Genomic DNA, 23,800 nt, shown 5'->3' with positions numbered 1-23,800 from the left:
ACGCAAACAGATTATTCACTGCGTGCGTAAGGTTTTGTTTGTAAAGAGATGATACAATAATATATCTTGATATTAAATCTTAATACTTCAGATTCCTTCTTCGTTATTCTTTTAAATATATCGTATAGGAGTTGGTATTTATACATAAAAATATTATAAAATATTATACATAAAAATTACCCATACGAAGTATAACAATTTATAAATTCATTTAGACTCGTAAGTAGGTATAATGATGTAGTTTTAGTGGCGGTTTTTGAAAATAACATTTAAATTTCATTTATATATCATGAAAGTAGTATTATTTATATATAATTTATAATAAAAACAACACTATCTATGTATTTTTAAATCAATTTCCATGGCGACTAACTGGACTGTTTAGAATTTGATATGATGCAGCGCCATCTAGCGATGAGTTACATCAAAGTGGATTGTGCACATATCTTCACTGTAAACAAAGTTATATGTTCCAACTTTCATGGTGATCGATCGAACTGTGACGAATTATCCGTTAATCTCAAACAGATATACCAACATCCATTTTGAAACATAAGATTTCTCTAACATTTACGAAAACCAATCAAAAACAATCAGATTCTTCGAAGACTTTCTAATCGTGCAATTCATTTACGTGCAAATTTTAAAGAATTTATAAATATTTTTTTAAAGTAAAAAACAATATATTGTTTAATGTTAAACCAATAAAGAAACATTTTGTAAACATTACTTATATGTTGTAAAAGACAGAGTCAGCATATAAATATATTCTGTTGTATATTATTGCTTATGCATGCATTTGCACATGTTTTTGCTAAATGTATGTCATTAGCAAACCGTCTGCATTTTCCTTTTATTTTATTATATTTGAACATAATTTTATATATTGATATATTAACAATTAGATATTTATTTAGATTAGATAGATAAATATCTATTGAAAAGAAACCTCAATTCTATTGCAGATAAAAACTATATGTATATAATAAGTATATATATCTGTACATTTATACATAAAATAGAAAGGCGGACTGGCAAATGGGTCATCTAGAGTAGATAGATAATAAACTAACTATTATAGATAAACAAATACTTATACCATCAATGCGCTGTAGCTATTCATTGAAAACCAAATCGAAACTCACCGCAGAAAAGAATCGTGAAATGTACGCATATAAAAACATCGTGTTATTTAATGTCGGTTTTCAAAATTTCACACGTGATAAGTGAATTTACAAAGCGAGTCATTACAGAATGTTACACTGAGCTTTCACTTCTTTCAAAAAAGCAAGACAAAGTGTCGCAGATGACGTTAGAATAATTGATAACAGCCTTCCACAGAGTCGTAGTCGGATAGGAATTGGGATTCAACGAAAATCCTGATAGCATTACACCATTCCACGCAGTCGAAATTTGAACATTAGTTGTTTTTGAATTCTTTTTTTCTTTTTTTTCTTATGTGAATAAATAAAATATGTATATACTTGATGTAAAAATACCGGAACTAAATCCTTATCTGTGATTATAGTTCTTACAAATATCAATGAATACTAGAAAAAGTTTTACAATGTAATAAACAAATGTTTATTCTTTTGACTCTGTAACCGCAAGTCAAAGAATAGCGGCTTACCGCAATTAAAATACGAGAATATAAGTAATCACTTATCATATTATATTACGTATACGTGTGCAGGAACGTTGAATAAATTGTGTCCAAAATTGATTTTAGTGCAAGTTACAAAATGTATTTATATATATATTTTTTTTTCAATTCACTATATATGTATATATAATCATACTACGTATCGGTTACAAAAGTTCCTTTTTACTCGTTATTTCGATAATAATGTGAGATTCAATATAATTTAACTGAAATGCGTCACTTACATAATAAGTAATCCGGTCAATAACGACTTTATCAAAATTGAATCCGATCTTTATGATGCCCAGATGAAGGGCGATGTAATATGGAAAGGAAAAGTTTTGAGGGCAAATACTTTTTTATTATGTTTTTAAATGCTTAAGACATATCTAAAAGGATAAATAAATAATAATTAAAAGTTTTAAGACACACACATAGTTATCGAAACCTTTACTGAAAGTGAGGGTAAGGAAATTGTATTTAAGTAATATTTAAAGTGCGCGTTAGCAGATGGAACTGTTTTTTTGGTAAAGCAATTATTACTGGTTTAAGGTACCAGAAGGACAATTTAGAATATGAAATCTATATAAATATTATTAATAGGTAAAATTTGTTTGTTTGTACTATGTAGGAGGTCTCCGAACTAATTATCCAGTTGCATATTTATTTTTAACGGTAAATAGCTACACAATTTCTAAGTGCTAGGGTCAAATTAAAATTATATTTAGTTTTAAATACATATTTTATTAAAAAAATGTACCCGTGCATAGCCACGAATCGAAACATAATATTTATGTTGAAATGAGAATGTTTATGACTATTGTTGTTTATAATAAATATGAATCGGTCGTGAAACAGAAACAATTAATTGTATATAATAGCAAATTTTACGGAAATTATTGTGAGGTGATTCAGGTTTCAACGGGGTACAAAGGTATCACTTTTATAATATCACACGGATACAATGTTTAGTCAAATATGTTTATAAAATCATTATGATTATGAAGACACGCACCTTTTTCTACGGTCGTATTTTCTTTAAAGTTACGTACGTACGTTTGAGAACAAATGTATGTATATATACATACACATGTTCATATTATATTGCAATTAAACTCAAAAAATTAGATAGTCATTAATAGTTAAAGCTTTATAGGTTCTATAAATCTTCGTAATCTTGTGATTTCTCCTTATATTTAATATAAAATAAGCATCACTTTCTTTTCATTAATATTTAGAATTTAAATTATAAAGATAGATATTGATGTATTGTTAGTACAATAAAAGTTAAGTTTTATACGTTTTCAAAACTTAATAATAAGGATTGCATTGGTTTTAATACGAAAAAGATACGAATTACGGTTTAAGCTATTAAGGATTGCGCTTAAAATAACATTAGCAAATTGACAAAACTGCTTATTGTTATGTCTTATATATATGACTATACAAAGATATATACGCCTACCTACATATGAAGGTGTAATAAACCAATACCGAATACTTCAAAATCCATACATAATAACGGACATGTTGTTATTACATATTATATATTACTCAACAAAATAATACTGAACGCTTACCGACATTTGCGTGGGCACAGACGGGCTTGCACAAAGTTGTAATCCCACTTATAGAATAGGAAGTATTTTTGTGTTCCGGTTTGAGAAGTGAGTAAGCCAATGTAAGCACAGGCACAAGATACATAACAGCGTAGTTCCCAAGGTTAGTGGCACTTTGACGAATACTGGTTGTAATTTCGTACATTGCCAATATCAATAGTAGCTGGTGACCAACAACCATCAGGTGGTCAATTAAAAATATATCTGGAGTAATGTTATAGAGCCCTGCCTCCTGAGTATGTTTACTTTTTTATTAAATCTAAACATTAACCGGATAATGAAGACTTCAATCAGAATTCAGAAAGTACGCTTATCAATGCTGCATACCCGTAGCCGGTCACGCACACCGTGCAGAGCGATCGTTTTGCACATGTCGAGTGAAAGCGAGCGAAGGTCACCTTAGTAATTGCAGTGCTTCATTTAAAACTTCATCATTACGAATAAGAAACACATTTTGTTTTGTATCTTGATTTATAATAAAAACATAACAAGCGCACTGTAAATATTTTCTGTAATTTAATCCACAACTGTTACTTTAGTTTCCGTTTGAACACTTTCACATATTTCAAGTTACAAATAAGGAACGAGTAATTAAGTATTATCAGAGGTCATAAATCAAATTCATAATTGAAAAGAAACATTAATATTAAATAAAAAATTTACATAGTGAAAAAGGAAAGCTTATGTTGTATATATTAGTATATAGAAAAACGTTGTAGAGTGATATCTTATCTTAAATACATTATATACGAAGCACGTGGATGTTTGCGATAAAAAAACTGTGTTGCGCTTTCATTACTCAGAATGTATAACTTTAACTTTAAAAGTTAAATCTATTTAGGCAGCAATATAATGGAAAAGTATATTTATAATCGTATAGGAAAATTTACATATAATTACACAAATTTCTGCAGTTTTTGTAAAAAAAAGTTAGGTAATACTAAATATTAGTCAGAACTATAAATAGTAAATATTAGTCAGAACGTTTAACCAAGTGTATTTAATATATCTACGTCATCATTAAGATAGGTCAGGTACTGAATGTCTTTATGACTAAATTCAAGCCTAGTAATTATACATTTATTAAATACTATTGTTATAAATTCTAAAACCTTAAAAATATCAGTCTAATATGACTTAAGCTGGCCTTTTCGAAGAAACTGTGATCGTATTAATATAATATGACATTTAAATGTCAACCCGTAACGGCAGTATATTTATTATATGTATCATATTCAATTTAAAATATGTAATTACTTCAGATTTAACCTTTATACAAATTTTGAATTCAGATAATTTTTGCTTTATTACTTAAAATGTTACTTTTTTATTTGAATTTATTTATTTGTTATTTATTTTTTTATTTCGAATTTAAAACGTCCCTGACTTACCGGAAGCGGAACTGCAGCCAAGGTCGTAGGGAAATGTTCCTAGACGAGTTTCGTGACTGGTGGTGCGCACGCGCCTAAAATGTCAAGATCTTGACGTCTAGTCAACGACTTCAATTAAAGTTTTTATCATAGATTAGGCGCTTCTTGAAACAATTTTATTTATATCCCTATAGTTGCATATCAAGCTGAATTTAACGCAATAATACGAGAATATCATATATTTTTTGTTTAAAAAAAAAATTAAGAGCTTTGCCTGCATATTTCACATGTAAAATAAAACATAATATTTTATAGTAAAGATTTTAAGAATAAATACTAAAAATATTGCTAATAAAGTATTTTCAATACCTAATCAGTTACTTTTGTCAGTGTTAAATATCTAAAATAAAATTGACTCGCTTTGATTGAAACTCGGACGCATATTAATATTTATAAGCATATGTATCTATAAGCGAACAATGAAAATTGCATTAATTCACACATTAACAGCCTGTAAATTTCCCACTGCTGTTCCAAGGCCTCCTCTCCCTTTAAGGAGAAGGTATGGAGCATATTCCAGCACGCTGCTCCAATGCGTTGAAATTAGCCACATGCAGGTTTCCTCACGATGTTTTCCTTCACCGCCGAGCACGAGATGAATTATAAACACAAATTAAGCAAATGGAAACTCAGTGGTGCTTGCCTGGGTTTGAACCAGCAATCATCGGTTAAGATGCACGCGTTCTAACCACTGGGCCAACTCGGCTATCATAACAATGAAAATATCCCTGTTTAATTGTTAATATAAAGGCATTCTTGACAACTTCATCGCATAGAATTTAAAAAGATAGGCAGATTAGAAAAAAATTATAAGATCAATATTTGTATAGATCTTGCCGACTCTAGGTGCAATAATGAATAAATTAAATAATGCAAGTTCAGTTTAGCATGTGGTAACAGAAAAACCCGTAATGCTTTACTAAATACACCGCTGTCGGTTATTCGTGACCGATCAATGTGTACGGTGACAATGAGAACCACAACGAGTTCACATCCTTGTTTTGTAAACCCACGTATAAATGAACATCCGTCTCAAGATTGATCGTAGTCTTTTCAGCGTATACCAGAAAACCCACAGTTTATGAGTTCGTCAAACAAATTACTATATTTGCTAGTATTAAGACTTATAATACGTAAAATTAACGCAATCCATGGGAAGGATTAATATATATTTTCAGTTTAAAGTTTTCCTTATTAAAATTATAAGCAAATTGCACTCATTATAAGGTCAAAAACTATGAACGATACTCTTACGTAAATGAGTCATAAGTTCATATTATTATTAAGTATTTCACTTATATTATTTATTAAATATAAATAAATAACGGTATATAATTAATAATCAAAACCTGTACATCTTTGTACTAATGTTAATACTATCTTTACATATTTTTTTCGTTTTTTTGTCGTCTAGTTTCCTCTTTACAATGCACTAATTTTAATTTGTAAAAATATACATATATTTTTTTTTACCTAAACGACTACTTTAAAAATATATGATCATCATCATATTTACGTACTTCCTAGATTATACCAGCACTGTGTGCAAAATAAAAATCGCTTAAGTAGAACTGGTCCAAAATTCAGTTGCTGGATTTGTACCAGCCTATAAATATTTACATTCGAAATTGCATAAAGTTTTATGAAAATGGATTATATGCAATTATTGTATAAAAACATTTCGAGTACAACACGGCCCCGTAACAATTTTGAATTTTTTGTATAGATCATTTATTTACTCTGTTGTATATGTATTGCGAGTATTGCAAAACACTCGAGCAGAAATTGCCGTAACTTGATTGTAAATATTAATAATCTACTTGCAAAGTTCAATGATTCCTGTTTAATGTTTAATGGGTGACGTCACGTAATGAAGTCAAAATTAGTTCATACTACGAACGTATAAAACATATTTCTTCGTTAACTTAAAACTATAGGTAGAATATTACCGCTCAATTACACAAAGATTTAAAGTATAAAATGAAGTTAACTTACAAATTAAAACTATGAGCCAAAATTAAAACTATGTAAAACTTAATTTAAGAAAATTACATAATTATGGCTTAACTAGGTGGGTATCGTTATATTTTGTGATGTACATGTTGTGGTTACTATATGTTCTCTTAACTAACTTACAACGTAATGAAATCTGTACATACCTGGATCACTGCAACATGCAGATATACATGCCAGGAGTGTAAGTAGGCATCCAAAGCCGCAATGTTTGAGTATAGCCATCATAGGAGACCCTGTAAAGAAAGAAAATAAATATTTATATGATTTACAATGAACTTGACAAAAGCCACGACGACCCACTGAATAGTAGAACTAAATAGAAAATACACGACTTTATATTCGAATAATTAATTAGTTTTTGAGTTCTAAAATTTATTTCATGTTCCACGGGCAAAAAAATTCTGGTGATGACTGAAAATTCTAAAACACATTTATTTGCCAATACGCAAAGCGTCGATGGTTTTTAGATATCGTTTAAGACGAAATAGACGAACTTGAGGACTGAAGTTTTTCTATCATGTCAATTCATACTAAGTTACTTACGTAAATTAAGAAAACAATGTCAAGTTTGTTTGTAATGTGAATATAATTATAATGTTCTTAAAGTATTATTATAACGCAATTTAAAGGTTTATATATGTTCTTACAACTTGTATGAATATATCTAAATTGACATGTTGAAGGTTTAAGAAATATAAAATTTAAAATTAAAATGCAACAAAATATTATCTATCTGTAATCAGGACATGTGTTAAGTTTATATTTAAGTAGTAAAATAACCGAAACCAAGGTGAATAAAAAGTACAATACTTAAAATTACTTTTATAAAATAAAAAAAATATTATTTTAATCTTGCGTTTTTAATATTCCGAAGTCCGAAGAACAATTGGTTTTCTTTTTTGATTACTATTAAAGTGAATGTCGATATCAAAAGTTCAATATTGCGGTTTTCTTATATGAATAGAAGTTTGTTTTAATTAATAATAAATATATAAAACATTAAGTATATTTATTAAGATAACGACAATATTTGAATGCATTAAAATAATATGCCACGATGGCTTAGTGGATCTTACGCGAAAATCGTGGGTTTAAGTCTTAGCAAAGCATTTGACGAAAGAAATTCTTACAAATGTGTTTTGAACACAGTAAGCAAGTTACAAAAATAATATGCCTCTTTTTATTATTTTCTCTATTTGGTTTATTTATTTCTTTACTATTTTACTTTCTCTTATTCTGAATATTATTTTCCTGAATACTTTATGATAAAACTTTATCTTTTAAGAAAGATAATTTTGAAATTAAAAAAAGAATATACATTTACTTGTTTAAAACAATATAATAAGCTGCAATCATTGCGGTACAAAAAAAAAAAACGTTTTACGGTTATTGTTCCATTATACGAACTTACTATAACATATAACAGACTTTAAGGTCAATAAACTCTTGACACCAAGCTTCGCTAAACGTTTTTGCTTTTAAATAATTTCAATAATTGCCGAAGTTCTTGCTAAACTAATTTTATTTTGTTATCTCATCGTATTTAAATAAAGTCAAAGAATTATTTGAATGACTTTATTATGTACGATATCTATAAAACGGCCACATACAAGGTATGTGATTAGTGTCTCTAACAGCTTGTCCCAACATGGTTTCTCCAAAACAGATCTTGTCCATATTCGATGTCGGCAATACTTACGCAAATTATGTCGACTTGTAAGTCCGTAGACCTTCGCACACGATTTTATTACTTTACTCTATAATGTAAGGTTGTTCACATTTGTTTTAATTTAATTTCTTGATTTTGAAACGGTATTTTATAAGACCTAAAGGTCTTTATACATCCAGAGCATTACCTAACATATTTTAAGTTATTTGTAGATGATCTTTGTTGTTGCAAAAAGTCATTACAATAATGTTTTTACGTAAAAGGTATTTTAAACGTTCACTTTATTAAAAGCTACAAAAACCTTCCAAAAAAAAAAAACAACTTAATTGTACATGCCTTTATAGTATCGTATATTTTACGACAAAAGATAATAACAGTAGTACTCTCATTGTTTTGATATTAAGAGAAATACACAAGTAGTAATACACACACTCATATATATATATTTATATTTAGAAAACGAATATATCTAAATTGAAGAGGCAATTCACAAGGCAAGCCAAGGTGCAAGGGCAGATGAAGATACTGTGACGCTTAGCCAACATTAAGCATGCTTACACGCATTACACAACATCAGATTCACCGGCGGATGACCATTCTGTGTACAAACTGTTCTCAATTAAACATTGTTTCGGTGGATAAATCTTGAAATAAACGAGTTTCTCTTGTACCTATTCCGTCTTGATAGTTAACGCGTTAAATAAATACCATTTTGTAAGAACGAGAATGTTACAGTTCATCTTTAAAGGCTTAAAAAAATTATATAAAACTGGAATCAATTATATGAATTAAAAATGAATGATATAATAAATACTTCTCATATATTTATTTTAATCACTAGTATAATAAATACTGCGTTAATATAAATCGATATACAAGTGCTTAAAACTATTATAGTCGTTATAATTGCACACCTCGAACACGAAGCGGCTCGGTAGTGCATTATTATATGGATAAATAAAAATCACGATTCACTTTAACTATTTTTTATTTATTTTTTGATATTTATGACCTTTACATATAAGGTTTCAACTCAGGTTTTTTTTGAGATTTTTTAAAATTACAAACAAATAAGTAGTATTTTTTTAAGATATCTTCGTTCCCTGATTTAAAGTTAAAACTATACTTGTACTGTTTTCTATTTTCTTCAAATGCCTGAGAACGCAGTGACTTCTCAAGATGAATCGATAAGCTACGGTGTTATTAAATAAAATAATGAGCAGTCATGCTTAATTATGCTTATGCAAGCCGTTGAATTTGACCCATAAATGCGAACAAGGCCGCCTTACCAAACTACTGGTACTGATGTTTGATGACCCAGACAATTCACCGCGGAAGTAATAAGTAACGATATCACTTATACGTGATTTTTACCGACGATTATTGAATTTAACAATAACTGATTTTGTTATGGAATACAAGATATAATTTTTAATATGATAATATATTAAAATCCTAACTGTTGAGTATAATGTAACCAATATTCATGTTGTTAAAAAATGTTGTAATGTACTATTTTAAATTTATATAGAAATAACAACAAAGGATATGTAACAGTATAAAATAACACATAGATACAATTTAAAGGCTAAATCGTATATGTATATATTTTTTACCTATTGAGAACAGACTACCATTAAAGGAGTTACTATATATTTGAATGGTAAACTCAAAGCGTGCTTTGGCTTGAGCACAAGGCATTGCAAAACACATTATAAATCACTCAGATAAATATTGTTTAGGATAGACAAATTGTAGGGTTGATTCATGCTATAATAATTCGATACAACGAACCAAACCCTTTCAAATGATGTCTTTACTTAAGCTTGACTTTGTTCTGGGTAACATTCGAGATAAATAAAAATATTTTTATGCAAATATAACTTTTACTTTTAAGGAGTTTTTTAATTTTCTACAGATTTCTGAAATATTTTATTTATATAGTGTGCGTAATTAAGACGGAAAAAATAAGGTTTTTATACTGAAATACTTTATTATACATACTTACTATAAAATATTGCGTGGTTCCGGAAAATGAGAAAATCTGAAAATCTGCCTCAATCAGTGGTTGTCGTAGGAGCACTTGGCTAGTGAGCGAGTTTTTGTAAAGAGCTTCCTATCAAGCAGATAATGTTCAGTCATGTAGTAGCGAAAATTAATTCAGATGGACGGCCTTCCTTACGAGTCTGCCAAATCACTTTTCACTCAATTTACATACTCAAAATAAATTGAATAAGCATATGCAAATGATTATGATGAATCACGATGAAGTAATTTTGTAAGAAATTAAATATATATTTAATCATTAATAAATAAGGTAATAAATATTTCTGAAAGTCTACGAGTATTTTAACAAAAACAGGCGAAGGTAATCTTCGTATTCGTGACTATTTGATATAGATTTTATATTAAGGCAATACATCAAACTGCACCTTACAAATGAATATTCTGATTGTGGAATTTTAAACTTTGTATAATTTGGAATTAGCTTGCAAGTCAAAACTTGTAATCGAACGTAAGTGTCTATAGATGGCTCGTTTGACAGAAACTCTGTTTAGGAAACTTGATCTTGGTCAATTATGCGTGTGATCTTTTAAAAAACAGTAGAGCTAAACTTGTGGTTATACTTATGATACAGCTGAAATCAATACATCAAACATTAAATATTTGTAGTAAATACGTTTGCTTACTAACCCATATTGGAATACCGTGGTGGAATAAACGCCAAAACTGCTTCTCAAAAGGAGAGGAGACCCACGAGTAGGACATTTACTGTGTTGCCTTTGATTTGAATATCTTATGATAGTTAATCTCATTATTATATCATACTTATGATTTTAATTATCACATTTTAATGTATCCTTTAAGCAGATCACAATCATTAGCATCACTATCTTATTTTTTGGGATTTTTACTCATTTTATTACGTTCATAAATATGATTGTGGTACGTTATCTTAAATCTCTTGTATATAACTAGAACGACATTTTATTTGTTACAACGGCATCGTTTTATATTTAGATAATAAAAAAGTAAAATTATTTCTCTGTAAAATGTTAAAGTTCATAATATATAATAATGAAGAAAATAAATCTTTTAAATTATTGTGGTTACCGCTATACATATGCTTAACATAATCATGTCAAAAGTTTCGCTTTGTATTCTGATAACTTACAATTTATTAATAAAACTGTTAATTATATAAATTTATTATTTTATTTGATAGAAAGTTATAATAACGACATTTACTTTCATGTTACAAGTTTACATGGCAACGATCAAGTCCCCCTAAAAAGTATATAGTCGACACAAGTAACTATATACTTAATTTTTAGTATTTTGTAAGGAAGTAATTATGAAATGATCTTATGCCTTTCAAATAAGTTTTCATATTTTACAATATTAAATTAAAATTGATTTGAGTCGTTTAGAAACTAATACAAGATCCATAGAAATAATGTCCAGGGCGCCAATTTTTTTAGCAGATTGTCACTTTATCGGAATCGAATCGAAACATAAACGTTGCCATTAACCGTTTATCTATTCTACTAACATCTAGTTGGTTCGAAATATTGTCAGGATCGTATTGTATCCGATGTAAATATTTCAGTCGCGAGTAATAGTCGGAAGCTGTCGTTGTTGTGTTGTCGAAGTAGAATTTGTCCCCAGGAAAATTAATGAATGCGTATCGTGCATGGACTGTTAACAACGACTGAAATCTCTGAATCTAGCAATGAGAAGAACGTATCTTTAAATTATTCTTATATTATTCCGACAATCGTCTTTCTTTTTTATATTATTAGTAAATAACAGTTACAGGATGGTTCGGTAATGAGATAGTTACATAATAAAATACATATTCTTCGTTTGTTTCAAATGATCATTTAAATATTTTATTGAAAATATATAATGAATTAAGAATTAGATGCATAAACAAAGTAAAAAACGTCATGTCAGGTATGTCGAGCAACAAGTAACAAACAACTCAAATCAAAGTATGAGTTATTCTAGTCTTTTACGAGCACTTTTGAATCGGATTTTTTTTTTTAGTAAATTATTAATTATAAAGCTACCACCGGAAATAAAAGCCATTCGGGATGTAGATTACATCGAAAATAACCGAATAGATTCTTAGTAATTATTCTTTTCCACCATTTATTTTATTAGTATACAATAAAGCAACGGATTTTAATGCGATTTCATCAATAAACAGATTGATTCCAGAACAAGGTTTATACATATTATAAAAGAGAAAAGCCGAGAATTTTAACTTTATTAGTCGGAAAAAACAAGAATATTGGTTTTCAATGTAAAAGTTGTTTATTGATTCTTATTGAGCCCGTGTGAATTCGGAACGGAAAAAGACAAAGATAAGTACATAATAAACAATATGAAATATCTACTCGGCTTATAAGCAGTATCGACAGAGTACTAGTGTAATCGACACTTCAATTCTTCTTTAGTCAAATTTTATATGATGTTTTTTCTTTATTACGTTAAGTTGGTAGAAATTAAAATGACTACGACCGAAATTACGTTTGAATGAAAACATTCGTAATCGTTAGTCTAACATCTGACGACATACAATGCAATAACGGCGCTTTAAGGCGTAGGACAAGCTACGGTACGTTGACATGTAGGTATAATTTCCATAAAATTAATTTGAAAAAGTAATAAAGTTTTTTACGGAAGAAATATCAAAGATTTACGTTAATTCCATACATATATCTATATAATTATATATACCAAAAGTATATAGATATAGCTACTGTATTTACATATAATGTCAACGTGGAATGGCGGCAATAAATGTGGCAGAAATTCGCTATTGAATCGGAATTCCGTTTCTGATTCTCTGAACGTACAAATATAAATTAGATACACCTAAGTAATGTAAAGTACGAATATAAGCCCCGAATTCGTTACATTTTTTAATCCACAATATTTCTCTAAAGAATGCCTTTATGTAATCATATACAAAAACAAAGAAATTATCTGTTGTACTAAAATAATTCTGTGGTTTTAGAAACCGCTAACTACACTCCTATTATAAATATATTTTGTACGTTAAGATTACTTGTCTATAAAACGTTAAGTTTCAAAGTGTGTACTTAGCTTTATAACAACGATTGCGTTGCCCATTTGCATTGTAATAGGTCATTGGCAGGATGCTTACAGATCCTGAGTGAATCACTCGTTTTTCCAGCGTATAGAAATACGTGAATCACGTGACATAAACTTTACGAAAAGCGGATTTTGAAATATAAATGAAGTTAAATGAATATCAATTTAAAGTATTATTATTAAACACAAATTCGCAATGACTATTATATAAGTAGTATAGATCTATAGTCATTACCGTCTTTACCATACACATGGGGCACATGGGGCACGTGCCCAGGGCCCCATGTCATCCTGTCCCAGGCCATCCTGAGAGGGCCCGAAAAACCAACAATTTACTAAATTAAACCAAAAAATATCTAGCAAAAGGCCCTCAAATTCATGGGTGCCCAAGGGCCCCAGCATAGCTTGAGACGGCTCTGTACATAGTATATAGGTACTTACAGATGCACTATATATATAAACTTAAAATATTATGTATACGGCCGAACAAGCATACGAGTATCGCTTATTTAAACCTGTCAAACATTTAAAACACCTTTTTGCCAAGCTAAATGACACATTGACAAGAAAATTCGATTTCGTACTAACTGACAACATGTAATGTATCGTTTAATAAATGCTCCACTTTAATAAATTTAGTCTTCGAATATTGGATTTGAGTAATAACTTGTGACTTATAGTAATTATTACAAATGTTTCATAAAGTTATAACTGAGAATACTTATAAAAGACGATTTTTAAAGTACCTCACATAACATTTGGTTGAAATGATTTGAAGTTGCATTAACTCGTATTTCTTGCATTAAGTTAATTAAAGGCCAAATTCTAATCATACAATCTTCATTTAAGTGCTGTATGAGATTATCTTTTTGAGTGTTTCCTCTCCCTGAGACTGGCTTAAATAAAGCATAGTTTTAAATGTCAGATGCAGTTTATTGAATAAACATGTGGTTCCAACATAAAATAAATATGTTTAAATAAATAAATAATATTAAGCTTTCTATATCTATGTTTAAATAAAAAATAAATAGGTTTATGAAATTTGTGTTAAATATGCTCGGTTATTCGTATCTAAATTGTATTAATACTCGCTGTAGAAACTGCACATAGAAACAACAACTAAGAAGCAATCTTAAATGTAAATATCCTTGTTAACAATTCATTTGAAGGCACATAAATGGGCATGCTTACGTAATGTAACAATGCAGAGGATGCAACTTGTACTAAGTGGATAAATAACAAAACCGACGATAAAACATGCTAGCTTCTTACTCGTGTGGTGTGTTCAAGAGGTAGACCAATGGCTTACGTCCTTGCATTCACCACGAGGCACTTCGCCCACCTTATCACCGAATGTCATCGTCTAACACCGGACTATGGCTAGTAGAAAGGCAGTCCAACTCACCTTTAATTTTGAGTAAGCATAATTCCTGTGCTGTTTCGTAAATTAGTCCAATATTTTAAGGTATGCCAGAAAATATGATTAGAAACACGAAACGTTCGCACAATTTGTTTACGAAGCGAAAGCGGTAGAACGCGGAAGTAGGGTTTGGGTCGCGGCGTCGTCGAAGGCGGTCGACTCGCTCGCGGTCGATGTGCGACTCCGGGTAGCAAACGTTTCTCCGGCGGAGGTGTCGCGAGGAGAAAGTCTCGACCGTGGTGCGCCCGCGCCGGTTGGTGGAGGTCGTGGAGGGGACGTGACGTAGTCGCAAAATCAACATTCAACAGACACCTGAGCATCTTCGTAATTATTTGACAGGTCACTGCCGTAACTCATCCTGAACTTGGACAAGTAGAAAATTTGTGATCTGGATTCACCGTACTGGCTTCAGCATTTATTAAACGTACCCACGTATACGAGAAAACATTAATGAATTGAGAAATAGTGTTTGTTTTGTTACTGAAACAGCCCTAATGTTTTGTAAATTTATTGTAAATCTGTTTTTGTGACCTTTTAAAATCACTGATTGCAGGACTTAGAAGTGTATATCTTCAACTAAATCGGTTTATTAACTTATAAAATTAGCGACACTATATGTCAAAATAAATACAAATATTAATACATAATTACATAGGTAATAATAGTATAACAATTTTGAATCTAAAAATGTATTTGAGTCTTAAGAAGATTAATTTTAAATATGATTTAAGTTCAAAACTTTAGTGGAATAGAATGGTTGGTTTATTAACCTGAAGTTTTTCAAGTTTTCCACGGCTAAACCCTCCCACTAACTGTAAGGATATAGTCGTGCAGGACACACAGTGAGAAAAACTAGACGAAAAGCTGATTTAATATTTCGCGTTGTAATTATGACAAAATAATTTATTGATCATTTCAAACACCCTTATTAGGTTTAACCAACATTAGGTTATCGACATGCACAAACTGTAATTTTTGTAAAATAATCTCTATTCAAAAAAAATTGTTAATATAATATAGTGTAAAGATGTCAATTAATTTTAGGCAATCCTTCATCTTTCTTTTATTTAGTTTGATAGAATTTTCAACGTCAGACCAACTTATGTCCCGTTTATGCTCCATATTTTGACACTCGTAAGGGAATCAAAACCTATATGGTACTTACATCTCATTGGCATAGAATCATGAAATTCAGCTAGAAACAAAGTCATCACAATAATGAAAATTTGTTTATTACAAAAAAAAAAAATCGCATCTGAAGATTGTAGTACGAGTTTATGTGGAACTATTGGTGCGCAAGTTCTACTCGCCCTTGGGCGATTTTTTTTATACGGCGTGGTTCAAAAAATCCGGCGAAGTGCGTCTATTAAATGTTCTAGGGTTCTCGTGTATAAATATTATCCTCTCTTCATATTTTCTGAGTTCTAAAAATATTTAAAATTCGCCAAATAAAATTAGGTAAAAACTCATATTGGTCCGTAGGTAGCTCGAAAAAAAACTCAAATCAATTAACGAAAATCATCTTTCGGATATTTCATAATACATATACTTAAATATATTTAACAATTTATTTAAAAAGGCATGCATTTAACTTTGATTAATTTCACTGTACTAATATTATTAAAGTCCTACTTTTTTTTAAATAATGTATCTACAAATTCCTCTTAACGATAAACAAAACATATAATAATTAAAATATAAGTTATAGCATTACACTCTTCCATGTGTTTTGTATTTAGTTCATTTTTAAACTTCAAGTAGAGTAATTCACAAATGAAAACAAATTACTTTATTGGACGGTCACATAATTTAACCAATTAACGCTTTCCCACGAAACCCTACTTGATTCCCCTGTGACGCGCATGTCAATGAGAACACTACAGACAAAATGATTAAAATTATAAGTATGTAAACTATGTTTGAAATCAAGAACCGTAACCTTATTGTTTACATACAAATACTGACATTTATTTTAACGTTAACAAAATTACAATTATAAAACACTGTTTTTGTCTTTTTTTTTATTAAATGTTTTAAATTGAAATAATTGTCATAAAATAATAATAAATTCCTAAATAACGTATATTTAGATTAGAAATACAACAGACGGCTCTTGTTCCAAATTTAAAAATATTTTAGTTAAAACAATCATCAGAGGCGTTAAATATATTTATTTCGGTAGTTAGCTTAAACAAATAAGGACAAACTGGGGTCTTAGCGTTTTACATCCTCGATGACAACTCAACCATTCGCCATAACAGGCACGGATTCAAACCTATTCGTCTCAATATTCTAAATAATTTGTAGGGTGACATGAGTTTTCATAAATATTATTTTTTATATTGAATAAAACGATTTTATTTTGTCTCATAAGTATTCATGTTCAACATTTATACAAATACAAAAAGTAATAAATAATAAAACTTAAAAATAAACTTCTGTGATTTAATCAAGGGTTTTCAAAAGTTTACTAATAACTTACAGATAAATGTGTCAAATTAAAATCAATTGTTTTGTTTTTTTTTTATCTGAATAATGGTATTATTTATAGTAATCATTTATTTTTTAATTTAATTTTCAAATAAATAATATCAAAATAATATGCTCATATTGTATTAAATTCGGGACAGATTCATAAGGAGGCATCTGTTTATACAATTATCGGTTAAGAGTCGAGTCAGTGGCCCGCGCTGTTCTTCCTAAATGACTTCCACGATGCCGTCGGGTGTTGGAACGCTCATTACGATCCACCAAACTACGATCAGTCTACATCCCGCATCCCGACTAAATGTTTCCCGCGAACTGTAAATGGTTTCGTTCGAAGAAGTTTTAAATAGTTATTAAATATGGAAACATATACGAATTTTCAGATTAGTGAAGAAAGTTGGGAGCAGTTATATTCAGTGATACCTTTTCAAAATAACACAGAAACAGTGCCGGCTACGAAACAACGGTGTCAAGCAAATGCAAGGGAACGAGATAGAACGCAGAAGTTAGTATTTTATTTTTCCTGTCACAGCTAAATAATTTGAATTATTATAAAAGAAAATTATGTTCGAATCGAAATTTAAAAAGAAAATTTTAATAAAAATACAATAAAATTATTATTTCATCAAAGAACATTTGAATACTTATTGTTTTAAAATATTATACATTCTAAGATATTATTAAATTAGACCGCATAATAGAATAGAATGATATGGCTCACATGTCTTAACACCCCAACATTTACGTTTACAATTTAATTGCACCATTAACAATTAACAAATATGTTGTATGAATATTAATATTATAAAAACATTATAATATATATTTTAATCATCATTTTATAATAAAATTTAATAATTTTATTCATTAGCCGCACAATTTTATTACCTAAATTTTATTATTATACAATGTATACGAACTCGTACTATTGCGTAAACAAACGTTATTATCAATTGAGCTTATTTTTTTGCAACATTAAGAACTGCTATAATTATGTTACAAATTAAAGTATTAAGTATTGAGATGTGGTCCCTTCTATTTTATACATTCATGAATAATATAATAACTAAATGTTTATGTATAACTGTATAATCATAGTATCATAACTTGCTATTTAAAAGTGGCTGATTTTACTGCATATAATTACATATTAATAGAAGAGGTGTTATTAGTTGATTATCATTACATTTCGGTAACGATTCGCTTATCCAATGGAAGTTTAGAGAATTGTTATCGAGGCCTAATTCAAAAGCGTTCCTGTAAAAACATTTCGTATGTTTCGAAGTCTAATACGAATACGAATAGTATCTAGAAACATGTCACTAGAAATCTTATAAAGGTGCAGAATTAATAGATATTTGTAATAATGATAGAATTGTTATCAAAATACCCATTAAATTTCCAAGCAGCGTCAACATGGCGTTCAACGCGTTGAGACTCCTGATACCTACGGAACCGCCCGACCGCAAACTTAGCAAGATCGAGATATTACGGCTCGCTGGCAGCTACATCACACACCTGGACAATCAACTTTATACTGGTACGTAGAATTTTATAAAATGTATAACTATTAAAATGAATAGTAAAAAAGAAAATTAAATTTAACATTGAGGCACATTTTGTATATAAAGCGTAACACGCAAGTAAGACAACACGAACATATATAATTAGGCTTATTAGAAGCTATTATATGTTTAATTTTATACTTAGATACTAGATAGAGTATACTTTTAAGTTTTCTTAGTTAACTTTTTAGAATAAATAAAATAAGGATTTTATTAATTGAATTGTAAATTTTAAAAATACTGTTATTTTTTTCTTTGTACGGACAAATCTCAGTACAGGCTGTATCATATATTTTTTGTAGGTTTCGATTAGCATTTAATTTTATTATAGACATGTTCAAGACTTAGGTATTTGTATCACTTATGTGAGCTATACACGAGCAGCTGTGCTCTAGATAACTCTAAAATATTAAGGTAAGTATTTCGTACCACACAGATTATATTGTATTTTTATTAAAGTACTGATTTATAATAAATTATTAAATAAGTCGATTTCAGATAGATAAAAAACTAACGTTCCTTTCATAGTGAATTAGATTGTAGGTTGTATTAACATTAAACGCATATAGCTTTATGTTTTTCACATTAATAATAGGTATATAACATACAATACTATCTTTTCGTAACAAAATTCACAGAAGTTCTATGAAATTGTTAGGTATATTTAATAGGTATATTTAAAGAAAAAGACAAAAAAAACGCTGTACGTTCTATGAAATTAGCTTGTTAGTTTTTTTTAAACATCTTTGTTTTAAAGACATTTCCTAATTTATTTTATTTATCTGATAAAATAGTTGAGTACCTTTTTCTGCACCTTAACCGATTTTTGTTTTATTTTGTTTTGTAAACTTTTAGCTCGTCAATATCTCCCATACATACGAAAAGCTTTGATTCCTAAAATTGTCGAATTAAAACAAATATTTCGTATCACGCAAATAATGGTGGAAATTTGACCACGAGCCGAACACAAGTTGGGCTGAAAACTCAAATGTAATATAGTATTAATATTAATTTATCTAAAATCACCTGTACCGATAATTTATGCCCATAAATATTAAACGTGTATATTTGTTTGTGCGGATAATTTAATACATGCTGAATTCAATTCGTTTTTGAACAACATATTAACACAATTAAAAAGCTACACAATAATTTTTTTTTTTTTGCATAAAACAAACAAGTATTGATTGTAAACAGTAATATTAGAATGATGCATAGAATAATTAGCGGGATATAAAAGAAATTACGTAGCGACTGTTACTCAGCAGCTGATGTCATATCGAAGCGGCTCATGATTTCCTATCACATGTTTTGAATACTAAGCTGTGGTAAAATCTACGATTAAAAATCCTATCAAAATAACGAAGTATATAGAATGAGCTACAAACAAGCTTACTATTACATTTTGATAGGATTTTTTTACTTAATACAAAGTTTAATTATGTCAAAATAACAGGTAATTTTATCAACTGCAATTTTGTATGAGAGACTAACTACTATGTTAGTTTCTTAGAAGTTTGTACGAATCGAATCAGTGGTAGTTTTACGAATTTGATCGGCTTTGATCGTGTTTTAGGAGTTGGTCGTAAAGTGTTACGGATAAAAATGGAGCCTACGTCCGTTTTGGGGATCCAGTTCGGACCGATCGACAGATAGATATAATTTCGTATTTATAACATTAGTATAGATTATTATATGTATTAAATTGTTTAATGCTGCTAGGATTCTTACAACCAAATTGAGTCAGTCATAATTTGTACAGTATACAGCTATTTTGAAATTTGATTTGAATGTCCTCAAATGATTGAATGTAAATAATGATTTTATTAGCGTGTAATATCATTTTTCTTTATAAAATTATTAAAGTTGCATATAATTTGCAAACTTGTTTGTTCTTGACGGTTGTAACGATTAACTCTTATGACTATTTTAAAATGTACTGATTACGAATATGTTTTTTTTTTCACAGGAGAAATGGAACAACCATGTCTAATGAAGAGCGATGAGTATAACACCTCGATGTGCACATTTTGCTGGTCCTCGACTAAAAAGACGTAAGCATTTTTTTATCATTATATCTATATTTAAATACGCAAACGTTTAAATTTGATTTCAATAGTAAAATAAAATTACTCAATGGCACTTTTGTATACATTTTCTAGAAGGATACATATTTTATTAGATAATAAGGATGAGAAATTGGTTAAATACCTGCTCTCTTCGGAAGAACTCTAATTCAATTTCCTAGTCGCTAGCACTTATTAGGAATATACCTATTAATCAAAAGTAGTAAAATTGTCTATTTTTAAATTCCATTGTCTTTGATCAGGTACAATAATATTTGACACTACGCCAGAAAGCTATGTTAGAGAAGGTTTCATTCCAGGGAACTCTGTAGTAATAATTATGTATATTGTAAATATGGTACATATTTTAAAATATTCATATATATATACACACATAAATATTCCCTGTTTTGTATTGATTTTTTTTTAAATATGTTATATTATTTAAAAATAAGTTAAAATAATTTCAATATTAATTGTATTGCTAAATATTAAATAAAATGAACACACACAATAACTATTAATATATCAATTACGTATTTTATATGTCAATATTAACGTGCCCTTGTTTTTGCTCTATTTCTTTTGGAACCAGTTTAATCACTGATAAAAATGCGAACGTTGACTTATATCTGATTTCACTTAGAATGGTGATTTGCACGTCACCTTAGGCTATTTAGATTAATTAATTATGAAGTTCTCATTGTCAGTTGTCGTACAGCTGTAGAAAGTATTAAAAGGTTATGATTGATTTTTCCATCACGGATACGAATGTATATTTATTCATTTATTTTTAAAATCTTATATGAGAATCAATACAATAAGGCAGCAGAATTAAAACTAAATTACATTATGTCAATATAAACATAACCAATTAGTTTTAATTATTGATTAAAATGACATAAAAAAATTAGTTTAAAAAAGCAATCGTTTGATTTTTACTTGGTAGTAGGGCTTTGTGCAAGTCTGAGAAGTTACCACCCATTCCTCACATATTCTTTCGCTAAGTAGCAATACTTAATATCATTGAGTTCCGATTTGATGGGTGAGTAAGCCAGTGTAACTACAGGCACAAGGGACATAAAATCTTAGCTCCCAAGATTGGTGGCGCATTGGTGTTTATGGGTAGTGATGACCTCTTACCAACAGGTGGCTCATATGCCCGTTCGCCAACCTGTATCATAAAAAAAAAATTATAATCAATATATCTATGTATTATTGATTAGTACTTAGTAAAAGATAAATATTGTAATGAAACCTATAAATAATTGTGAAGACATAACCCCCATGTGTAGTAGCATCGTGTGACAGACTAATATAGCACATATTAGGTATGTCTGCTGTCTTCCAAGTCAAATTTGTATTGAGTTAAGAATTCTACTCAGTATTGTTGATTAAGCTCAACCATCATACTATTTCTCTAAGCATATCAGATACCCACAGTCTTATACGAGGCGAGACGTCATTGTCAACGTCATTGTACTCGACGTCATCGTAATCGAAGCTTAAGCTTCGATTGCACTTACTAATACAATAAATCTTATTTAAATTGTTTGGATACTTAGTAAATAAATTTTGACTGGTGACAAAACATATTAGTTATTAATATTAAACATACATTTATTTATGAATGAATATATTTTTATGTGTATTAGTGGTTTAAAGACTTACATTTTTTTTCTTTTTTCAGAAATCATCGCTGATAACCAAAAAACTACACACAAACTCTTTATATGAATTAAAAGTTATTTTATTATTATATTAATTAAGAATATAGTTTCCTTTTTAAGCTAGTAATATTATTATTTGTATTACTAAATGAAACACCTCATAGGTTAAATTAATATTTTCATTTATAAATAACTGTACATAAATAATAAAATGAATATTTATTACCTAATTTGGGTTGTTTGCTTTCTAAGTTGTGATTGTGTTGTCATTATAATATCACTTACGAATTTAAATGCCTCGATGGTCTAGACGTAGTAATTTTGCCGGGGCTTACGCAGCCTTGTTATTTAGTGTGTCTATTAAAAAACATTCCAAAACATGGGTTAGTCCAGAAGTTCGTAGTGCTTACAAGTCAATTAGAAAACTAAATCCTGGGTCGGATCTCACTCTGTTCTTGTCTTGAATTGTTGATTATGTATATATTTATATAATTATGTGTTATATAATTTACATTCAATAAAAAAAACATTTTGTATTCAATTGGACATGAAACATAAAATGTGATCAGTTAATTTTTTTTACGGAACCCATAAGATCAATAAGGAACACAGGTGTATTGATGAGGTTTTAACCTTTGAAATATGTAAACGTCCAAAGCTCATCTTAGTAGAAGTAAAAGTAATAACTGTATTAACAACCAAGAAGCTCAATTTAAGTTCCCAGAGACAATCATGATAAATGAATAGTTACCAAGCGAGGAGCTTGTAGGAAGTAAGGAGAGTCGAGACGGCCCAGTGATTAGAACGCGTGCATCTTAACCGATGATTTCGGGTTCAAACCCAGGCAAGCATCACTGAATTTTCATGTGCTTAATTTGTGTTTATACTTCATCTCGTGTTCGGCGGTGAAGGAAACCATCGTGACGAAGCCTGCCACATGTGTATTCCGCCAACCCGCATTGGAGCTGAGTGGTGGAATATGCTCCAAACCCTCTCCTCAAAGGGAAAGGAGGCCTTAGCTCAGCAGTGGGAAATTTACAGGCTGCTAATGAGGAGCTTATCGTTGAACCATTAGTTCTAATCGCATCAGAG

General features: G+C 29.5%; 2 protein-coding genes across 4 annotated transcripts in view; one reads left to right on the top strand and one right to left on the bottom strand.

The window, feature by feature from the left end:
- The window catches only part of Duox (Dual oxidase), a 36,077-nt gene extending 20,942 nt beyond the window's left edge, over positions 1–15,135 (bottom strand). The window contains exons 1-2 of one of the 2 annotated variants that reach the window (XM_026643874.2): positions 14,906–15,135; positions 6,851–6,940 (exon numbers count right to left, since the gene is read on the bottom strand). In XM_026643874.2, the coding sequence (XP_026499659.1) occupies positions 6,851–6,932 (82 nt within the window). In that variant the 5' untranslated portion in view covers positions 6,933–6,940; positions 14,906–15,135. Of the gene's footprint in view, positions 1–6,850; positions 6,941–14,691; positions 14,830–14,905 lie in introns of those variants that run through there. The other variant, XM_064216582.1, reaches the window with a different exon arrangement.
- Positions 15,136–17,603: 2,468 nt separating this feature from the next.
- LOC113403306 (transcription factor 15-like) lies at positions 17,604–22,801 on the top strand. Of its 2 annotated transcripts, none has more exons than XM_064216759.1 (4): positions 17,604–17,912; positions 18,817–18,947; positions 20,942–21,026; positions 22,729–22,801. In XM_064216759.1, exons 1-4 carry the CDS (start codon positions 17,767–17,769, stop codon positions 22,739–22,741), a joined length of 375 nt encoding a protein of 124 aa, XP_064072829.1. In that variant the 5' UTR covers positions 17,604–17,766; the 3' UTR covers positions 22,742–22,801. The 2 variants fall into 2 exon arrangements, with proteins under 2 accessions (XP_064072829.1, XP_064072828.1); XM_064216758.1 differs by having other exon boundaries at positions 17,606–17,912; positions 18,814–18,947; positions 22,729–22,793.
- The last annotated feature ends 999 nt before the right edge of the window (positions 22,802–23,800 follow it).

The sequence above is a fragment of the Vanessa tameamea genome, chromosome 13 (genome assembly GCF_037043105.1).
Source record: "Vanessa tameamea isolate UH-Manoa-2023 chromosome 13, ilVanTame1 primary haplotype, whole genome shotgun sequence".
Taxonomy (NCBI): Eukaryota; Metazoa; Arthropoda; class Insecta; order Lepidoptera; family Nymphalidae; genus Vanessa; species Vanessa tameamea.
Note: the sequence above shows the minus strand (reverse complement) of the source record. Positions and strands in the feature narration are given on the sequence as shown.

Excerpts from the sequence above, each read along its gene's own strand:
- LOC113403306 (XM_064216758.1), top strand. The coding sequence starts at position 17,767 with ATGGAAACATATACGAATTTTCAGATTAGTGAAGAAAGTTGGGAGCAG. Across the intron at positions 17,913-18,813 it reads GAACGAGATAGAACGCAGAA|CAGCGTCAACATGGCGTTCA; the intron begins GTTAGTATTTTA and ends TAAATTTCCAAG. Across the intron at positions 18,948-20,941 it reads GGACAATCAACTTTATACTG|GAGAAATGGAACAACCATGT; the intron begins GTACGTAGAATT and ends TTTTTTTCACAG.